The sequence below is a fragment of the Agrilus planipennis genome, unplaced genomic scaffold, assembly GCF_000699045.2.
Source record: "Agrilus planipennis isolate EAB-ADULT unplaced genomic scaffold, Apla_2.0 scaffold7, whole genome shotgun sequence".
Taxonomy (NCBI): Eukaryota; Metazoa; Arthropoda; class Insecta; order Coleoptera; family Buprestidae; genus Agrilus; species Agrilus planipennis.
The window spans coordinates 686886-709504 of NW_020439340.1; the positions used below are offsets into that span (position 1 = coordinate 686886).

The following is a 22619-nucleotide window of genomic DNA, read 5'->3' on the forward strand; positions in this document are numbered from 1 at the left end:
AATGACTATATAAATATTTACATGCCTAGAAATGCATAAAAATTGGCATATTTATTAACTTTGAAACGCCATAACTTTTTATGAGGGTGAGACCGCCACGAACTTTTTATGGTACAGTGGTGGGGGAGTCCTCCCCAAAGGTGGTGGGGGCCATCATCTAGACATTTACCGTTTTTGAAACCATGGGTGAAACTAAAAAAATACAGAAGAAATACTTGTGATTATAAGTCCAATATAACTAAAAATTTAACTATCAAAGAAGTTTCCTTATTTGTATTACTTTTCTACGGTAGGTTGCTCGTGTTCCCGACGTCCTATATAAAGGACTGCCAGTGTCTGAATCAGTTCCGAAAGGACGAAGGAGCGGCGCAAACTGAAGTGGCTTATGCTTAAAATACGTACAGACTCTCGATCTTTTCGAGTTTAATTTTAAGACGTAAAGCTACCTAAATAATTCGTCGACAGTCTTAATTCCTATTCGAACTTTCTCCCCCTTTTCGCATAAATCTTGACGACCCAGCAAACGTAACGTTGTATTTCCAACTATGTGGAAAGACTAGGACATGATAGAGTTTGTTGGAAGCTGTTGTTCCCACGATGTTCGTTTAATGAATCAGAATAATTTATAAAACAGGTTGTTTGAACAAATTTAAGAGAAAGCGACGCCGCGATCGTCGTCTTATTTTCTAATGAAAACTAAACGTTTTCGGACTTCACATGTGCTTTTCAGTCGAATGTATGTTTTGTTGTGTCAATTTTAAATATTTTATTCTTTGCAAATAACTATTCTAGATATGCATAATCAGGTTATTTAATAGTCACCTGTACGGTTGAATTATAGTTATAGGTACCTAACACGCGGCAAAAAAATGCGTTGATAACGAGGATTATAAATTTGACGCCGGGTTTCAGTTACTCTGTTTATTCTCTGTTATTAGATCAAAAAACAATAGGTCTCTACCTTCACAAGAAGTACAGGCCTGACTCTGGAAGCTGGCGGAAATTTTAAAATGGCGTGGATGCGCGGTGGCAAAAGTAGGCAGTTTTAGGTATAACTATTGCAGCCCTCTCTCTTCAGTATTCCTATCAGGGGCGTAGATTAAATATTTAATTAGAGATGAGCAACGTATAGGGCTGACGCTGGAAACTGGCGGAAATTTTAAAATGGCGTGGATGCGCGGTGGCAAAAGTAGGCAGTTTTAGATATAACTATTGCAGCCCTCTCTCTTCAGTATTCCTATCAGGGGCGTAGATTAAATATTTAAAAATAGGGATCAGTGAGCAAGTAATAGACAGACAATCAGAAGAACTAATTGTTGATGTTGGTGACAGTGATAGAGATTTCCATGATGACAGTGAATGTGAAAACTAACTATAAAACAATAGCAATAGGTCATTCTTTTCTTTTTGATAAGTCATGTTTTTACATTATTTTCTAGTACGCTACTGTCCTATCTGTATTAATATTATAATTTACGCCTACTGAAAGCTTATTTGTGTATCGGTTCCAAGTGACTTACCCAAATAGGTCATAAATGGGCAAGTACCTGCGCGACCGCTCGCCAGCTTCCTTCGTCAGACCTGTATGTGCCTTAAAGTATGGACGAATATTATTTAATGATCGGTTAATAATTTGGAAATTCTTAGGCATTATTATATTTTATTCATATTAAATGGATTTCTCAAAGATTAGACAAAACAAAGTTTCACATAAATCGAAAGACATGGAATATAAAATCATTATAAGTAAGTCATTAACATTTTCAGTTTGTTAATAATTATATTGGTGAATTAAGCTTTATCCTTTGTTATGATATTATTACAAAATTGTTTAATATCGTATCTACCATCGCTTACAGTGATGATATTTACAATATAATCAATATTGTTCATTCTTGACATAGCTATTAAAATTTATTTATAGCAATTTCCAATCCATTCATAACCAAGTGTATAACAGATATATTTCGTAATACTTCTGAATAAACTTTATGAATCAAATCAAAATTATGACTTTTACATCAAACGTGAGCTAATAAATGGGAAATTTGCCAAAATGGCACCAGTCCATTTTATAACGTAAATAGTAAAAAGGCAAGTTAAACTAAACCGATTTTTATTTTAATAGAATAAGTAACATCAATAACAGCCAAGTGTAGGAGGAGTTATTTAGTTAATTAGTATCTATAATCAAGTATCAGAAAACGATATCAAGCAAGTACGCGTTTTATAATTAACAAACAAAAAATTAAGTGTGGTTCAGAATTAACAAAAAAAAAAAAAATAAAAAAAACCATGAAGATAACCTCGAAGTACCGACAGGTATAAGATAATTAAATTAAATTGGTTGTCATTCACAGTGTCTAGGTGAGCGTGTAGAACCTAATAATTGCGATTTACTTTAAACCCATCATGGTTGATAAGGATTTTTTTCTCCACACGTTGACTTTCAATCGCTTATATATTATGTATTATCATCAGCTTAGCACACAATAAGTACCTAGCAGTACATACCATTGTCTAAATCGATTTCATTTATATTTAAAAGTAACGAACATTACATACATCAAGTATTGCTTTGTAACAATTATTATTTAATGTCGATAACAATAGAAAAACAATTACAAAACTTGGTTCACGTAATATTCGCCAGTTGGGATTGCGATTTCTGTTTCGATAATAAATTATTATCTATAAAATAAATATGTAATCGTTTAACCAGAAACCCAGTTAGGCAGTAAATCTAATCTTTCACAAGCCAACGGCTATTTAAGGCAACTTTAAGGATCTACGAATTTCATTGCTTGTTATTTAGTGTACGTGAAAGCTGTGAGACTTGCGGTAAACTTTCTAAAAAGAAATCGTTTACGAAGTCTGCCTAATGAACATTAAAAAATAACTAGACACTAGGCATTTTTGTTCGCCATAATGTATTGATGACATATTAGGTTTTGATCATCTCTCCAAAAAAAAAAAAGAAAACAGTTAATCTGCTTTTCTTTATCCGTTTTACTTATTTCATGATATCTCAAAGAATCCGAAAAAGACAATGTTTTCTTAGTTACTTCTTATCTTGGTGTGTACCTGAATAAAAGTAATTCGTCACGATTCCTATCATAGCCCAAGGTAATCTTGAAATGAATTGCCTTAGGTATATTTTGTTGTTGTAATTTTTCGTTGATATGTTGAAAGAAAAGTGCAAATTTATCAAAAAGTGACATTCGAAATAGCTGTGTTATTCTCAGAATTTTCAGTACCGAACACTTGAACAAATAATTTTGTCACTTTATTGATAAAAGTGGCACTTAATCTCACAACTGATAACTAAGCAAATTGTCGAAAAAGCATATTTCGTGTTTATTATTGTTTTTAATGATTCCGTTGTTTAACATTTCAGCATATAATTCAAAATTACATTGATAAATAAATTGTTCAATTTAATGTAATAGCAGATATAACATGACTTTACAAATATTACATCAATTGAGCTTCTTGCAAGGGTATTCTAGGTACCTTGGGTAATTTCATTTTAAATGTCACTTAAGTACCTATACATTTTTGTGTTGGTACCTAATATTAAACGTAGTAGGTAGGTAGGTAGGTATATAATTTCAAGGTTTTGTTTATCGTCTTCTAATGTCTGATAAACGACAAACTTTCGCTTCGAATTTACGTCAAACATTTCGTACTTACGAAAAATAACGAATGATTGAAACAAAAAGGGAATCCAATAAATGCACGCTTGTTACGGATTTAATATAACGTACGGATTTTTAATCTAGTTTTATTGTAATTATTATTACAGTTGCAACAAAATCTGCAACTTATAGATTAGCCATAATTATTTCATGTGTTTGGCGTTTTATCGTATCTAGGTATATTATAAATGCAACACTAATTAATATTCTCTCCATACCTAATAGACACTTAATATATAAAAAAATCATGTTAAAACACATTAAATAAATAAATACACGCTTATTATGTATAATGTTATTACATAACATTAAGCGTAGGCGTTTTTAAAGATAAATCGCTCTACTGTCACTGGTTGCGGCCAAGGCTTTTCATAGACCTAGGTCACTCATTATAACGACAGAAAAAAAAAATAGATTTGGACTTTCTTAAACTGGGCGGTAAGTAATAAGTATCTACCTAATAATAAGCGACTGCAGAGTGAGAGGTTTTCAATTTTTGATTAGTGCAGTTGCAAGGCCACTATCGGCATTTTTATGTAACTCGGTTATGATTGATTTCAAAACCATTTCAAACGCGTCAACATATTATTATATTATACGTAGTAGGTAAAGACCTAACTATTGGTAAAGTAAATTATATATTATATTAATAGTGTATCTAAACACGGTACAAATTATACTTATTTACAGAATTATGAATGCTCATGAGTCAATGTTATTAGTTAAATGTAATTTTGAGAAAACCGTAACACTTAATAGAGATGTCGTTCTCAACTGAAGTAATTATAACTAACAAAACGTCATGCCATAACAAGGTGCAAAACAGGCTGTAAGAGAACTAGACGAAGTTGTAATCCAAAGCCGGCCCTGGGCGTGAATAGGCAACGGATAGAGAAATTGCGATAACAATATAGCAACTCGAGATAAAAATGTTCAGTCTCTCAGAGTCTCTGAAAGCGAGACTCGAGTCTCTGGTGTTGCCTGAGAGAGAGACTGTCAAAAAAACTGTTTAGCGTCTCTGAACGAGAGACTCGAGTCGCTCATAGAGAGATCTTCATTTCGTATCCAGTCTCTGAACGAGAGACTCGAAACTCTGAACGAGAGACTCGAATCTCTCATAGAGAGATCCTCATTTCTGCGTCCAGTCTCTGAACGGGAGACTCGAAACTCTGAACGAGACTGGAGAGAGACTGAAAATTTTTGTCTAGGGAACTACATCGATGAAAAATGTAAACAGTGACGGTTGTGGAACCACTTTTATAAAACGGTATACTTTCGGGCCACGGAGTTTTATAGTGTCTATTATTATTACTTCCTTCAAGGTTGCTACGTATTTCATAAACACCCTGTATTATCGTTTGGTTCGTGTGTGAGAGAAGAAATTTACTAATGGCGACTTGACCGAGCGGTTGCGCAACGAAAATTTATTGTTTAAAATATTTTTGTGTAGGTTTGGTCTATACTAGGCAACGACAAGGCCACAAGCACGAATTATAATTTCGTAATAATAGCATACTATATGGTGCTGCATGGCGATGGCGTGGCCAACCAACTACTAGATTGAGCAATTGAGTCGGAACGACATCAGAACTCCGAGCTCCTTGATTAATGTAATGATGATGATGATGATGATGATGATGATGAATTTGTTCTGCTGCTGCCGAAGATTTGATCAGAGTTAAAAATGAATTCGTGGCCTTAAAATACTGCACCCAATCAATGATGATGTCGCGTATATGTACATATCTATATAACATCAAAGATGCATCTAATGTAATGGTCCGCGATCATCTTCTACATCTAGCAAATTTCTATTAAATACAGAATACCACGCGAGTAGACGGCCTTGGTTTCAATTTGCGTCTATTTTGTTTTGTTTTGTTACAATTTACGAACGATTTTTATACACACTTGAATCACGAAATGAAAAAACTACGCGTGAACCAAAAATTCAATAAAAAAAATTAATAGGATTATTAGTGATAAGTAAAATACTACTATCACATATCTATTGTCACTTCACCTTCAATGAAAATTCAGTCAGACTACTTTAATAATCACCGTACGAAAATAAAAAAAATAAATTTTTTATAAAGAGAAGTACAGAAATTATTTGTTTTGTTTCAACTACTTAATATAGAATCTAATGGTTTTCGGTTTTTCTTTTTATTAAGAAAAATTGATGGTGTTTGTGAAATATCGTAGGTACATGTTAAAAATCTAATTCTAAAACGTTAGCCAGTGTAAAAGATGGCAGCTTTAAAAGTTGGTATTGGTTACTGATAGTTCAGTAATAAGAAATAAGAAACAACGCCGTTTCCTGCGTCAGCTGCAGAAAATGTTGTTGTCATGCATGACAGGCTCGAGAAATTACGTTAAAAACTATTGTGCCACCTATTATGTTCGTAGGTAGATGCAAACTGTACAATTTCCTACCTAAAAGTTGCTTTATTCGTTCAACCTAATATTTTTTAAACAAATGTTTCGATTACAAGCAGAAGAGAGACACCTAATCATTAACAGTGTTTTATGTAGATAAATTACAAACTATTATAATAAAAACTCTGCCTTTTCTTTTCGTATCATCCTTAAGGTTTAATAAGTTCCCCCTTCGTAGTCTCGTTTAAACTAATGGTGTCCTGATTTGGGTTTAAAGGTTAAATACCACGAATGGGAAGCTTCATCAGAGGTCTCTCGTGCTGACAAAACGTTGGGATGCAACTCCAATCGACGACGGCCTTCAGACCCGAATCAGGACACCGTTAGTTCACCAACTGGCCGCGAAAGCCTTTATCAGTTTATCAAAAATCCGTTTCTTCCTTCGAGGCACTCCCTGAATTTGTGCGAATTTAACAAATAAATATTTATTTTAATTTTTTATTAAAAATCCCCGAATTATATCCACATGTGTACTATTGATAAGATAAATAAGGTTGATGGAAGCTCATTAATTTATATTATCTCCAAATATAATTGTGTTAAGAGTATTTATCTTGCCATATAATTTGATTGTTAAATACTCAAAAATTACTTTTTAACGTGGGTACCCTTTAAAACGTGTTTAAGTTAATTTACAATAGGTACTTGTGAAAATTTTGTCAATGTAATTAAAAATTAAATAAGTACAACTTATCTTTAAAGCTACTTGCTTACGTGCTCTGGTGCGCTGCTTCGCAAAAGTTGTTATCAAAAAGGGAAGAATTGAAATACTAATACATTTTTTTCGAAAAAAAGCCACCTAGGGTTATAAAATAATTCGAAATGGTCTGTATTCTGTACGTTTTAGAAAATACTACAAATGGCGCAGTAAACGCCATCTGTAGCACGATGCTACATTTTAGGATTACGTATTCTCCAACAAGGTCCACTTGTGTGGATATCTACTTGCTGAAAACGAATCCCGGCGTAACCAACCTCAACGTGAAAATAATTCGAAGTGGTCTGTATTCTGTCGAAACTGCCAGACGCGGATCGCGATTTCGATCTTTTTGGATCTCATCAGCGCGTCGCAGGCAGCCCGACAGAACACAGACCAACTTTTACCTGCTGTCTTGACAGTGCGTTTTAGAAAACACTAAAAACCTACGCAGTAGGATCCTAAAATGTAGCATCGTGCTACAGATGGCGTTTACTGCGCCATTTGTAGTATATTCTAAAACTGTAGGGTTAGATTAAGTGCGTTAATAATATGAATTTATTTTAAAAATGACGAAGAATATAAAATGATAAACATTAGGTTTGTCGTAGACCTAAATGTAACAAGTTTTAATTGTAAATAATGATTTTTACCTGAAGCCCATGGTTATAAATAAAGTCCGCTACTGAGGATATCTATCTAATGTGAAATAAGTACTTAACATTCCGTTGCGTTTGGTGGCTTTCAAATAACATTACGGGTTCGAATGTGGCTCTTTAGTTTCTCTAAATGCCTCTCCTTTTCCTTCTTCTTAAAGATTTCGGACGACAAGAACGCGCAACTGGTGTCCGTAAATAAGTTCATCGAAAATGTCTCAGAATGGCAAAGCATGCGGTTCACAAATTCGCACTTTTTTTAAACCCTTTTTTTAAAACTGAAAACTGTCGTAACACATAAAGCACAGTTTAACGTTGAAGCTTATTATATTATTCATATGTAAATTATGACTCTAAGACTCGATGGTTCATATACTAATTCTTACCTAGTGCAGGCTTAACATGTTTTGATGTAGTGACGTCTTTTAAAAAAATCAAAAATCGAGAAATTTAGTCTTATCAGTAATTTTTAGGAGTTGGAAAATCAATAGCTAACAGATAAGATAGAGAATGATAAGTCGTTTGATTTATTTTGTTATCAATTGATGGTATTTCGAGTATTATGTAGGTACCTAAACTTTTTTCACAGTGGGAAAGTAATGATTGTGTGACGTTAGAATCTAAACGATTTATGTGTGTGTTGTAACTGCTCACTTATATACCTACAATAAAATTAGATTTTATAATCTAAGTACATAACAAATGTTCTTTATTTATACACATACTAGTGCCCCGTCCCAGCTTCGCACGGATGCAATGCTGATACTAAATATATTTTTCTTTTGTTTAGATTATTATAGAAAAAGGGAAATCTTCAAAAGATACCCCCTGAACATACTAAATATACCTACTACGAATGTCTTTATATACAACATTCACAGCCTCCCGGCCGGTACCGCCGCAAATAAGAATTAATGCTGTATTGCCTACAATCACTTCGTAATTAAGTCATTATTTCTCATAAAAAGTAAACGATAAAAATGGTTATTGTGGGTTATCCCTAAGAGATAAACATATACCATCGGGGACTTTTTTGTAGACCCTTTTAAGATGTACAATATTGTAGTACATTATTTTGATTTATCTCGTAGGGTTCAGCCAGCGTTTGCAATGTAAGCGCAAAAAATGTGTTTAATCACGACATTACATTAGAAACCTCTAAAATTATCAGTGTTTCCCTACTGTATTATGCATGTATTATACATATAAACCTTCCCTTTAAATCACTCTATCTTTTAAAGAAAACCGCATCAAAATCCGTTGCGTAGTTTTAAAGATTTAAGCATACATAGGGACAGACAGCGGGAAAGCGACTTTGTTTTATACTAAGTAGTGAAGAATTTATAACTAGTCGCGCATTCGTCATTTTCAGAAACGTTATGATTAAAACACAAGGACTGTCAGAAATCCTTTGGGAAATAAGTGCATCTTGTTTTTGAATTGTTCATCAACCAAAAAGTTCGTCAGCTAGTGAGATATCTGGCTATATTAATAACATTAATCATGCAAATAAAACAGCAAGTTTATATAGATAATGTTATTTATTAATCATAAGAAATTTCTAAATATTTCAACACTTCTATTAACAAAAATGGAATAGGTATGTAAAAATTCTTTAAGAAACGGTAAGTTCTTCCAGGAGGACAGTCGTCATGTCCATCTGCTGAAAGCTCCTTCCCGAAGGACAAATTTAAATTAACAGAAAATTAAATAAACAACAGAATTTATTAATTCATGAAAAACAGTTCCGATGTGTTAAATAATAAAGGTTATCAGCTGTAAAATACCTTTGTTTAATTTATGTGATTATTTATCCAAAATATCAGGTATTCGTGCATGTAAAGTCGTGACAGGAACGGATAAATGGCGCTAATTGTAATTTATGACTTCTTTGCTATAATCGAAGGTAAAACTTCAAAACATCATGTAATAAGAAGTGATTGTTCATTTAAGATATAACATATAGAGAGATATCATGAGCATATAAATACGAAAAGAAGTAATTTCTAAATGTCCCGATAAGGTTGAGAAATTGTACCTAACCTAACCAACAAGATTTAAATTAAAATTTCATATGAATAGATCTTGATAAAAATAAATGTTATAAAATGATCAACTTAGATACTAGATGTCGAAGAGTTTTTGCTTCAAGAAGGTACCCATTTTGGTAAAATTATAGTAAAACAGTTGTAAAATAAACCTAAATAAGTTTATTTTGTTTCTATTAGCTTCTATCAATACCGCTTTTATTTTGTACTTGGCATCATAAATTAATTACATCTTAAAATGATAAAAATTGCTACACATAAGTTTTTCTCTTAAATAAATTTTACTTACAGCAGTGATGATTGCAATTTAAAACTCCTGATGTTTGTTAATAGTTCTTCTATCTTTTTTTTTGTAAAAACTTTTCANAGTGACTCTAGAACAGTAGCTAATACTTTAGAATATTATTAGTAATTGCTTATTAATTTATGTAAAGACATTGGTATTAGGTACCTAGTCGAATCCGGTCTTATCCTGGGGATTCAAAGGTCACTAGCTATACGAATAAAACAAAAAGATGTTTGTTAATAGTTCTTCTATCTTTTTTTTTGTAAAAACTTTTCACTTTTGTACTAAAGTTCAGAATTAAAAACTAACAGGCACATGATATCTATGTGGTAAAGCTCAAGGAAAATTAATGATTGAAACGAGTGCGAAATAATTTTTTCGAGTTAAATAACTGAATTAATAGGTACAATTACAAATTATAACAAAAAATTGTTGGAAAATTGGTTTTTCCATGACGTTATCAAAAAATCCAACTATTGCACCTCTTTTTATTGCATAACTCAAACTGGTTTTCAAGGCAAATTATTTAGATGATTGCATTTTTTTATATTCCTGAATTATCCTGAAGTAGAGATACAATAATTAGGTACAAGTAAAATAAGTTTAATTGTCAGGTTTGGAAGAAATAGGGAAAGATATAGAGCGTTCATAATAGGATTTATTGTCGGTCTAGAAAAAGCTTTTGTAAATGTTAAATGGAAAAAGATGATAAGAATACTTACAAATGTATATAGGGATGAGTTGTAGGGATAAAAAAGTTATTGAGGCGATGAAAATATTGTAGATATTAGAAAAGCTTAGAAATGAGATGTAGGGGGCACTACGTAAAATAGGGTGATAGGTCACCTTCTGAGACATGAAGGACTAGTTAGAAATATCCCGAGTCGAAAAATTGGGACTCATTTTATCCTCAAATGAACTATTTAGACTCATTTTTTCCTCATTTAGACGTTTTTAATCTCAGATACCTCAATAAGTTTTCATAAGACTCATCACATTGGATTCTAAAAAGTCTCATTTTATTCTCAATGTCTGCAATCCTATGGCAAATCAAAATAGTCCTCAATTTAACCTCAACAAGAAAAGAATGAGACTTTTTGAAGACAAAATGAGGTTTCCTAAATAATCTTTACTCCTCAAAAGTCTCATTTTGTCCTGATACGAGACTTTTGAGTCTTGTAGTTTGAAATATCCCTAAAAATTCTATTGAGATCAAATGAGGACAGAATGAGTCCCAATTTTTTGACTCGGGATATTAGAATATTTTTTGTGGCGATGAAGTATCTATCAGTAATATCTATTAGGTATCCATCTACATATTTGTACGTTGTACCTAGGTATACATACACAGAAATAATAATATAACATAATTTTCATTACAAACACCGATTACAGTTCAAGTTTTATTAATGTTCTTGACCCGCTTTCGTTATAAGGTAAAAAGTAACCACCCGAGATAGTGTTAACTGTTTTAAATTAGCATACATAATAACCTTTCCGCCATTTAACAAGGTAAAATACTTACCGTACACGTCAATCACATTCGCCAACATTTAAATTTAATTAATTAAACTGTGTGTGATATTAACGAATATCTTGCAGTTCAGATAACTATATGCTCGATTGACTTCGTGTGTATGTAAACGTGGGCACTTGTAACAACTTTATATAAAAATTCAAAATCTTTTACAACTGCAAAGTAACACTTTACTAACGCACTCGTACCGATCTGTCGATTTCGTCGTTTCCGTTATCGTCAAATTTGTGGCTTCAACATATTTGATGGCATTTTCAAGATATCAAGCGTTATAATTAATTTTATCTAATTTGGGAAGGTGAATTTGCGATATTTTCGTTTGGTTCGAGTGCGTATTCATCATGATAACGTTCAAAAATAATCGAAAAGCTAATCGCCCGCCGACATTTTTTTAAAATGGTCCCCGATACGGAGTTGAATTGTGAAGCGTTAATAACCGGCTGTTATTATTATTGTTTCTGACTTGTGATAAAGTGAAAAAGAACGAGCAGGAAAGAGAGACAGATACGCGTATAAGTAGAGTAGAAGTTGTTTTGTGTCTCTATTATTATTGGTCGAATTAGAAAGCAAACATGGTCACAAATCAGAAAGATGAAGGTCAAGTGGCTCAAGCACCGCTTAAGATGAAGAAAGGAATGGAGAATCGTGGGAAGGCTGTATACGTATTTATATTTATGTGGCGTACGTACACAATAACAAAGGTTAAATGAACAATAGGTAGACACAGTATACATATCTATCTATATAATAATCGTTAATTACTACCAAACAAAAGCTAAAAATTTTATCTTGCCTATACGTACGTGTACCTACCAATATTATAGAAGCGATTCGGCGATATTACGAAATATAAAACTATTTTTATACAGGGTGTCGTAAGAAAAATAGTGCCGGAAGGAAGCACATATCGTTTTACATTTTTTGCAAATAAAACTGTGGCTACATCAGGTGACGACAAGCAATAGTGTGGTGAAACAATATTGTTGCTGATTACAGTAAAAAGTCATCAAATAATCGAGGAACTTCCCCAAGCGACGTAGTTTAACGGTCTAGAATCTAGATCATACCTTGATTATAAGCAGTACCTAAGTAATATTCTATAGAAAATCATTCTTTTGTCAATGTAAGAGAAATTAGTAGTGTTCGAAACACTTTACTACTAAATGCGGTATTTTTTTCGGGCTTTTTGAGCGTGGTCCATGGTATTTTACTTACTTTTCCAAACGTTTCGTCGTTACGTTTTGAAAAGTAAAATTTCACGGACCACGGCCAAAAAAAACCGGACGAAAACACCGCATCGACTAAATATCGAAGTGAAAATTCATTTAATTTTTACCCACTGTAAATTACCTCAAGATAATGAGCAAAATTTTATTGCTGCTATGACACCCTCGCCAGGAAGCGAATGAAATGAATCTTCACATCAATAGTAAGAGATATTTGTAGAATTCATGTGATTTTGTACACTACATGACGAAAACTTTCTGTAACGAATGAAAATGTTGGCTTTCCTTCAGCAGTTTAATTATAAAAAATTACATCGTATTATTTATACCTATTAGTAGGCATTTGTAGGCAAATACATAATAATTTTAGAAGAGCTTCAGTTATTCGGGTATTTCCTTTTATCTCTTAACTTTTTATCTTATCACAACGTGCACTTTAGATATGCAAACGTCCAAATGATGTATTCGGAATATTTGTATACTCAATTTATTTCCCAAATTTAAAGCAGAATTACATCACTCTCCAAATAAGAAAATGCAGATGTTAGAGGTGATTATAGAAGTGTATTTCCAAGAAGAGTGACTCTAGAACAGTAGCTAATACTTTAGAATATTATTAGTAATTGCTTATTAATTTATGTAAAGACATTGGTATTAGGTACCTAGTCGAATCCGGTCTTATCCTGGGGATTCAAAGGTCACTAGCTATACGAATCAAATAAAAAAATCGCTATATTTTCAAAAATTGTTGAACAGAAACTGATTTATCATTGTTGGAAGCTGATGGTGAAGAATACACTTCAGGTCGCATGAAAAGGATGATTGATTTTTGTCACTTTTATGTCAATTATATAATCTACACGTTTCTATTTATTTTTATTGTAATTCGTACTCCGAATGTTTTCCGAGAACGTTTAAAATATCTCAGGAGCGCAATAAAAAAATGTTAAAGGTAGGTTAGTAATGTTGTAGCCAGTTTATAAACGGTATTCCGTCCGTATGCATAATAAAGGACGATCGAGTTGCAAAAGTGCATCGAAAGTTGGCGAATTAACATCACCGGTGACATCGCTTATTTATCAAATGCATCTCGACTGAATATCGGCGTTCATTTTAATTTTCAATTTCCAAACCAGACGGCATAAAATTCACCTCAGAAGTAAACAAAAAGCCATTTTCATATATGAATATTGATGCAATTCGTACGTATACTTACTCTAACCTAAAGTTCCTTCACGCGATATCTAAATATCGTAACTAAGTGCATGCGAAAGACGAAAAAAAAAACAAGAAATACTCATCTGAGACGTGAAAAAAAAAACGACAAGGGGTTAAATTAACCGAACATTATATATGTAACTGTTAACACTTATCATTCAAGACATTAATTACTTATTAATATTTATGGACAAACTGACGTTTGACTTCAAACACCTGTTAATAGGTATCTAAACATCAACCAATCAAATTATCCTTGTTAAGATATTGTTTTAGAAATGAAGAGGTATTAGAAAGAATAGGAGAACAGAGGACTCTAATGAAGTCAATAAGAAATATACGAGATAGGTTGGTAGGACACCTTCTCAGGCATGAAGGTCTAGTCAGAGACATATTAGAGGCAGAAACAGGAGTTAGGAGGGGTAGAGGTAGACCTAGGTTAGATTACTGTTCGCAAATAGTTAAGGATGTGGATTGTTCTAGTTTTAGGGAAATGCGAAGTTTAGCTCAGGATAGGAAAGAGTGGAGGTACGTGTCCAACCAGTCTTAGGACTTAATGATGATATTGTTCTAACTAAAATTATTGTAGACCACTTTACTATCAACCAAAAAATGAGGGATGTTTTGTAGCGAGGTTTTAGAGCAACTAGGATGAGTCTCTTTTCGTTTTATTTTGAATTATTATTATTTAGGAGAACAATTTCCCATTTATTCATCGAGTTTATATTTTATGCCTAATTATAGAAATTATCAGAAAGACAGGATAATTTTTCAAGTGGTTACGAGTGATACGAAATCTTTAGCGACTTATAATAATGACGACATTACATGTAAAACAGAATCGTCTAGACTTCTAGACGAAAGCAAACATCATCTCAAGTGTGGTATATACGATTTTGTAGCTGCAAAAAATTGTAATTTTTCTTTTCTTTTGCGATTATCCGTTACCTTTATGTACATATTTGTCGCCTTTTTAGCCACACATCGCTAACTACCTTCAAACAGTCGGTTAAGTGAAGGGCTATTAAAACAAACTCTTCAATAAACTGATTTATTAGCAGGCGTTAAGGTTCTAACAAACGAAGCACCTTTTATAATATATATATACCTAATAATGTAAAATGAAAATGTAGCTTCCCATGGTTTTTGTTCCGATTTTTTGTTTGAAGGTGCTATAAAATAAAAGCGACGTGGTGAAATAGTGGAAATAAAAGTGTCCTAGCAGACGTCGTGCTGTCTAAAAATAACGTAGCAACATTGATTTGTTTTCTGTGAAAATGCTTTGTGGGTCTTTTTCACGTTTTCAAGGAAGCACATATCGTTTTACATTTTTTGCAAATAAAACTGTGGCTACATCAGGTGACGACAAGCAATAGTGTGGTGAAACAATATTGTTGCTGATTACAGTAAAAAGTCATCAAATAATCGAGGAACTTCCCCAAGCGACGTAGTTTAACGGTCTAGAATCTAGATCATACCTTGATTATAAGCAGTACCTAAGTAATATTCTATAGAAAATCATTCTTTTGTCAATGTAAGAGAAATTAGTAGTGTTCGAAACACTTTACTACTAAATGCGGTATTTTTTTCGGGCTTTTTGAGCGTGGTCCATGGTATTTTACTTACTTTTCCAAACGTTTCGTCGTTACGTTTTGAAAAGTAAAATTTCACGGACCACGGCCAAAAAAAACCGGACGAAAACACCGCATCGACTAAATATCGAAGTGAAAATTCATTTAATTTAATTTTTACCCACTGTAAATTACCTCAAGATAATGAGCAAAATTTTATTGCTGCTATGACACCCTCGCCAGGAAGCGAATGAAATGAATTTTCACATCAATAGTAAGAGATATTTGTAGAATTCATGTGATTTTGTACACTACATGACGAAAACTTTCTGTAACGAATGAAAATGTTGGCTTTCCTTCAGCAGTTTAATTATAAAAAATTACATCGTACTATTTATACCTATTAGTAGGCATTTGTAGGCAAATACNGGTTTTTGTTCCGATTTTTTGTTTGAAGGTGCTATAAAATAAAAGCGACGTGGTGAAATAGTGGAAATAAAAGTGTCCTAGCAGACGTCGTGCTGTCTAAAAATAACGTAGCAACATTGATTTGTTTTCTGTGAAAATGCTTTGTGGGTCTTTTTCACGTTTTCAAATTGCTCCGGCGAATCCCTTCATATCATAAGAACAAAATTCGTCTGACGCTGGCAGACAAATAACGCTCTAAGTACCTATAGGCAATTAGTTGAAAATTTAAAAGTTAATTGCTCTTCAAGATCCCAATCACAAGTAAATTTCTGTAGATGCACCTCTCATCCATAATTATTCTGAGGATAACTAGGTATCTGAACAGATGTTTTTACTTGCTTTAGAATTAAAAGTTAAGTAAACTAAACATAGATAAAAATATTCATATTTAAGTATTTTAAAAAGGCGACACAACTTAATTCCGTATGTTTCAAATTAAAATGCGCGTAAGTATATGTTAAACTAACCGAAATTTAGATTAATTTTTACCAAAAACGATACACAAGATATAAAAACGAGATTGCGCCACATAAAACAGAAATAACGTGTTGTGTACGAAATGTATCCGATTTATATATTTTTAAACACACAAAACAGATAAGAGGATTGTTTTCTGCGAACGGAAAAAATACCAAAACGATATTTTGGTATCGTATACACGAAAAATCATTAAAAGAATGAAACTAATCTGTGTCGACGTAAATTAATTAAACAAAAATTTCCACACGACCGTATAAATTTTGTGTTTTTTGAAATTGTGCACCTACAGCGAGACGAGTAGGACAATTGATTATTTATTTATTAAGGAAAAAAACATTGCTTTTTTAATGAAATCGCATAAAACTTATGGATTTTTATTTAAATAATTTTTAGGTGACATTCCTCTTGTATATGTGGTATAAGTAGGTACCTATGTATAGTTTCTTATCTACAATAAAATTTAGTTTAAGTCTGAAAATTATGAAAAAAAGACAAATAATATTCTAAACTAACCAGAGTGAATGGTAACAAAATCCTCGTGCACATATTTCATCACAGCTGCGTCGCGGCGATCGTCGTCGTCGTCGTCGTCGAGAGGCGTCGAACGAGTTGAGTGGTCTAGCGTCGGCTTTTCATTAAAACAAACAACAATGTCAACAATACACGTGTGGAACTAACGAACACTGCATAAAACGCGGCGACTGATGACAGACAGTGACTTTTTATTTTTTATTTTTTTTTCACTTTCGATAAATAAATTGGCAAGTGACTTGGTACCAAGAGTAAATCTGTAATGTGTAAGGCACGTAAACCTATATTCGAGTGTCGTGTGTGTGTGTGCCCTTTTGGCACGGTTTTGTCAGGACGAAGGGCCGGCTAACGCGACTATATGCCAACGACTACAAACAGTAGGGTAGGTCAGTAATAACTGCATTTGCGCGTCGTCTAATGCCGGTCGTTGTCACTATGGTGCGGCACATTTACGCGATCTCGCGATCGCGTTGCACAATCGCGGTACAGTCGCAAACACCGCGCACAACATATGCCAACGCAACGTCACCACTCCTATTATCTCTGCCACACACCATCAAACGTTGTTCAACTATGGAACATTATTGTTTTGTACATAGAGAAGTGCTGTATGTACCTATACATATACACCTATCCGTGTACATAAAAGCGTTCGCATGTGCGAGCCTACGGTTGCGATGTTTGCGAAAAGCAACAATAATATGTAAATAGTCGAGGAACAATAATACACAACAATAACTTGCTTAAGTATATTATCTATATCTGTATATGTTCACAAATACTGTGTGTGTTCGGCCAATATCCTTTTGACCAATTCTTATACGTCCGAAAACTTTTAGAGATTACCGATGACCTTTTCGGATCGCCGATAGATAATTTATTAAGTGATAATGGGTTCTTCCAGTCAAACGTATTTAGGAACAGAATACACCTAATACTAAAAAGATTGACAATACTGTCGAAAATTTGTCGATTTCAAAGAAGCCAAAATTTACATATCCCAAACCAGGACAAATTGTAAAATACTAAATTAAAGAAGTATTAGATAACGTTAATAAGATGTCAACTTTTCTAAAAAGTAAAGAAAGCTCAAATAGAATTAGTAGAAGTGAAGGAAATCCTGGGGTGGTTATATAACTTAACATAAAATGGAGAAAGCAGAGAAATTATCTAATCAGAGCAAAAATAGCAAAGCTTTAAAATGTCAAATTGAACAGCAATCCAAAGTGTGAATGGGAATGGATGGGACGCCTTAGAATGGTCAGAAATTTTCGAGGATTCCAGGTGTGAATGGAAAAATCAGGAACTTACGATTAGACTGCGGCTTTTCAGAAAACCTCAGCAAACGGCAAGGATTTACAGGAACCAGAAAAGCTCAAAAATGTTCAAGGATTCGAGAATGTAAATTGTAAAACAGTCAATGCGGCGTCGAGGTAAATCATTGATAGTTTTGTGGGTTTAAACTGTAAATGCCAGAACCTCATGCCTTAAAGTTTGTCAGAGATGACAGAATATAACTTGGAGGGTTGGATGAGCTCAGTGTGATTAGGAAAAGTCAGGGATCATTTTTTCAGAAATGTAGGAAAAGCTCAAAGAAATCAGAGAAAGTGAAGGATATTCCTAGGAAGGTTTATTAACTGTGAATTGGAAAAGACTGGGAAACTAATCAGAATAGAAATATGAAAGCTCTTAACTGTCAAGTTGAAGCAGGGATCCAAAGTGTGAATATGAAGGTGTAAATGGAAAAATCAGAAACATACGATTAGACTGCGTTAGATTGGGGAACCTCAGCAAATGTCAAGTATTTTCCGCTTTGTTTGGAACAATCAGAACACTCAGGCCAAATCAGAGATAGTTGGGCTTAAACTGGAAATGTCAAGGCCTTAAGTCCTCAACATTGCCAATGATGGCTTAAAATTATTAGAAAGATCGGAAGTGATCAGTGTGATTAGAAAATGTCAGGGATCATTTTTTCGGAAAAGTAAGAAAAATCTCAAAGCTCATATTCCTTGGAAGGTCCATTACTATAATATGGAAAAGGCAGGGATGCTTATCAGAACAAAAATAACGAAGCTCTAAACTGAAAGTTGAAGCACGCATCCAAAGTGTGAATAGGAAGATACGGGAAGCCTTAGAATGGTCAGGGATTATTAAGGATTCCAGGTGCAAATAGAAAAAATCGGGAGCATACGATTAGATTGCGGTTAGTCCCATCTGGGAAACCTCAGCAAATGTCAAGGATTTTACGCTTTAATTTCGAAGAATCACAAAAGCTCAAAAATGTTCAAAGATTCCAGAATGTAAATTGTAAAACTGTCAATGCGACGTCGAGCGTCGAGGTAAATCATTGATAGTTATGAGTTTAAACTGAAAATATAATGACTTTGTCACATTATAACTTCTAGAAAGGTCAGGAGAACTTAGTGTGATTAGGAAAAGTCAGGATTTCAGGTTGCAACTTATTAATTGCTCAAATGTAATTGTGAATAGTTGCGCGACAATTCATGCTCAAATAATAAGACATTTCAATCTCGTACGCCTATATGCCATTATTTTTTATATTTATTAATAGATACGTATATATAATAACAAATATATACACATTACATTTATTGATATCGCTGTTACAAAACACCAATGATGATCTACACTCCAATCTTATACATAAGTTATAAGTAAACTTAAATATTATCTGTAAAAATTGCAATTGTGCAATACATTTTGTTTCCATTTTAAAAATAACTAATGTTTCATGTAATTTTACTGCAGAGATAATAATAATAATTTAACCAAAAATTTTGGTCATTCGCTTATCGCTTCTTGCGTTCGTGATCGTGACCTTCTTGTATGGAAATACATTTTGCTAAATAAATGTTTAATTCTTCTTTTACTTTATCAAAATTTCTGTATAATGATAAATGCAATAAATGTAACGGTAAGCGTATTTTTAGACTTTATATGTTGATAACAGAAATAAGTGTAAAAATAGCAGTTATTGCAAAACTAGAAGTCGCCGATTTTTGAAATCTAAAGCAGGGATGTAGCGATGAAAATGCCGTAGATAAAGAAGGTTAACAAATGGGGAGTGTTGGAAAAATCAGGAAAACGGAGGACTTGAAGGTTTAGGTGGAAACATTTAGATTTAGGCTCTTGAAACTAAAACTTATTCAGATGGCTTCACGTTGTTATATTCAAATTATTTATTATAATATCATGATCATCATTACTAGGTCGTCAGCCCTAAGAATGGTTAGACACGCTCTTTCCAATCCTGAGCTAATCTTCGCATTTTACTAAAACTGCAACATGCCAACAGTAATCTAATCTAGGTCTACCTCCATTCTTCGTAACTCCTGTTTCTGCCTCTAATATCTCTCTGACTAGACCTTCATGCTTGAGAAGGTGTCCTACCAACCTATCTCGCCTATTTCTTATTGACTTCCATAGAGTCCTCTGTTCTCCTATTCTTTCTAATACCTCTTCATTTCTAACCTTCTCTATCCACGGTATCCTCATCATTTGCGTCATCAACGTTTCTAACCTTTTCTTTTCCACCGCGCCCACCGTCCATGTTTCGCACCCGTACAGCGTCGCGTTTCAAACATACACTTTTAACAATCTTTTTCAAATTTCTAAATTAATCATTCGCGGGCATAGAAGTGACTTGTTTTTATCGAAGGCGACTCGACCTTGCGCTATCCTCTGCTTTATATCTCTTCCGTCCTGACTTATCTGACTTCCTAGATACCTAAAATCAGCCACTTCTTGTAATCTTTCGTCTCCTATCTTTATATTCGCCTTTTCCCTACTTCTTCTTCCCTTGCATTCCAGTATTGTGTTTTTACTTTTATTTATTATAATATATTAGAAAAGAAAATTAAACTGTATTATACATGTGACTAGTTAGCCGTGTCATTTTTGTCGTATCTTGATTTTATTACAAATGTATTTTGACGCCATAAATCATTGTTTTCAAATGCATTATCGACCTGTTATTATTATTATCATAGCACATGATAAAAACGCACATATGTATTCGCTTCCCTAGCTCCCATTGTGTATGGATAGAAAAGTAGATAGACTGAGTGTTAGATCTGGGAACTGTGGGTAACCGACTGTATTATTATCGTATATATTATGGTGGGGAAAATAAAATGGTTTCCAACACACGCTATGGGACTAGCACCAAAAAGCTGCTCTAGCCAATAAAAATGGAAAGACACACCATACTTAATTACAATAGATGTATATGTATGTATTATAACATTCGCTGATTTAATTTAATGTAAAGTACCTACGTGATGTGTAATACTGGACGACCGGCTAAAATTATACTTTTTTCATCTGCAGCAACAGCTACACGGAGAAAATCAAAAAGGAAAATTTACCTAGACATTAAAGCGATATTTACAATTTATTCCACTAGTCCGTTGCTACTTCGTAAGTGAAAATAATAAAAATTACAATTTGGATCAGAAATTGTAAAAATAAAATCCCAGCAGATATAAATTTACTAGGTATTTTAGTTGATATTACAAATTCAATTGTAATAATTAAGAAACTTGAAATAATTTTTAAATAAACATGTCAAAATTGAGTTACCAATCTACTATTTCTACGGCAAATTCAGTCATTATAATCGAAAATTGTAATTTTTGCTTTGTTATGAAGATTTAGTTTTCCCCGTGTAAGAAATAGGCGGAATAGGTTGGTAGGACACCTTCTCGGGCATGAAGGGCTAGTCAGAGACATTAGAAGTAGAAACAGGGGTTAAGAGGAGTAAAGGTGGACCTACATTATGTGGGATGTTGTAGTTTTAGATTAGCTCAGGATAGGAAAGAGTTGAGGTGCGTGTCCAACCAGTCTTAGGTCTGATGATCGTATGTTGATAATCCATGTCTATCTGTACCCTTCTTAACTCCTATTTCTGCTTCTAATATATCTCATATCTTTATATTCACTCTCTCTACTTTTTCTTCCCTTACATACCAATATTTATTTTTATTTATTTTCATGTCATCATGTCATGTTTTTTTTAGTTAATGTCACTTCCATTTTATTTAAAGCTATCTCTATTCCTCCTTGCCGGATGGTAATACTAATACTGTATCATCTGCAAATCTAAGCATACCAATCTTTTGCTCCTATATACCTAAAGTTACCTTATCGTTGACGTTTATCGCGTCCTCTATACATGGATTAAAAAGTAGCGTGTCAGTGTGCATCCTTGTCCGACTCTCTTCCTAACATTTAAATATTAAATTCAACACTTTTTGTGTTAGGCTCTGTTACAGCANTGTAAAAATAAAATCCCAGCAGAAATAAATTTACAAGGTATTTTAGTTGATATTACAAATTAAGTTGTAACAATTACAAAACTTGAAATAATTAAGATTTTGAGATATTACCTAATAAATTCTACGATTTCTACGGAAAATTCAGTCATGTTTACAAAAGTTTAGTTTGTTTTGTATCTTTCCCTTCTGCATTCTCTGGATCTTCCCCATTCTCTTCAAACTTTAGGAATCTTATCCCTGCTTCTAACTGTTATGTTTCGATTTTTTTGTTTCTTCTCTCATCAAACATCCTGGTGCGTATATGTATCTAGTCCTAGAATCTTTTTAATATTTAATATATCTTCCTTGGATTGAAGAAGAATAATCATGTGTTAGCTTGAAATGTCAGCCCAGAAACTTTGGATCCTTGGGTCTGAAGGAGAAGGGAATTAGGGATTTAGGAATGTAATATAAATCAGGAATTTCTG

At 33.3% G+C, this 22619-nt stretch overlaps 1 protein-coding gene across 5 annotated transcripts in view; it reads right to left on the reverse strand.

Moving 5' to 3' along the window:
* Positions 1–22619, reverse strand: part of LOC108734207 (mushroom body large-type Kenyon cell-specific protein 1) — a 44474-nt gene that overhangs the window by 15861 nt on the left and 5994 nt on the right. Inside the window, exon 1 of one of the 5 annotated variants that reach the window (XM_018465651.2) lies at positions 16838–19394. The exons of 2 other annotated variants lie outside the window; for them this stretch is intronic. In XM_018465651.2, coding sequence (XP_018321153.1) covers positions 16838–16877 — 40 coding nt within the window. In that variant the 5' untranslated portion in view covers positions 16878–19394. 2 more of the 5 variants (XM_018465652.2, XM_018465653.2) reach the window with 2 other exon arrangements.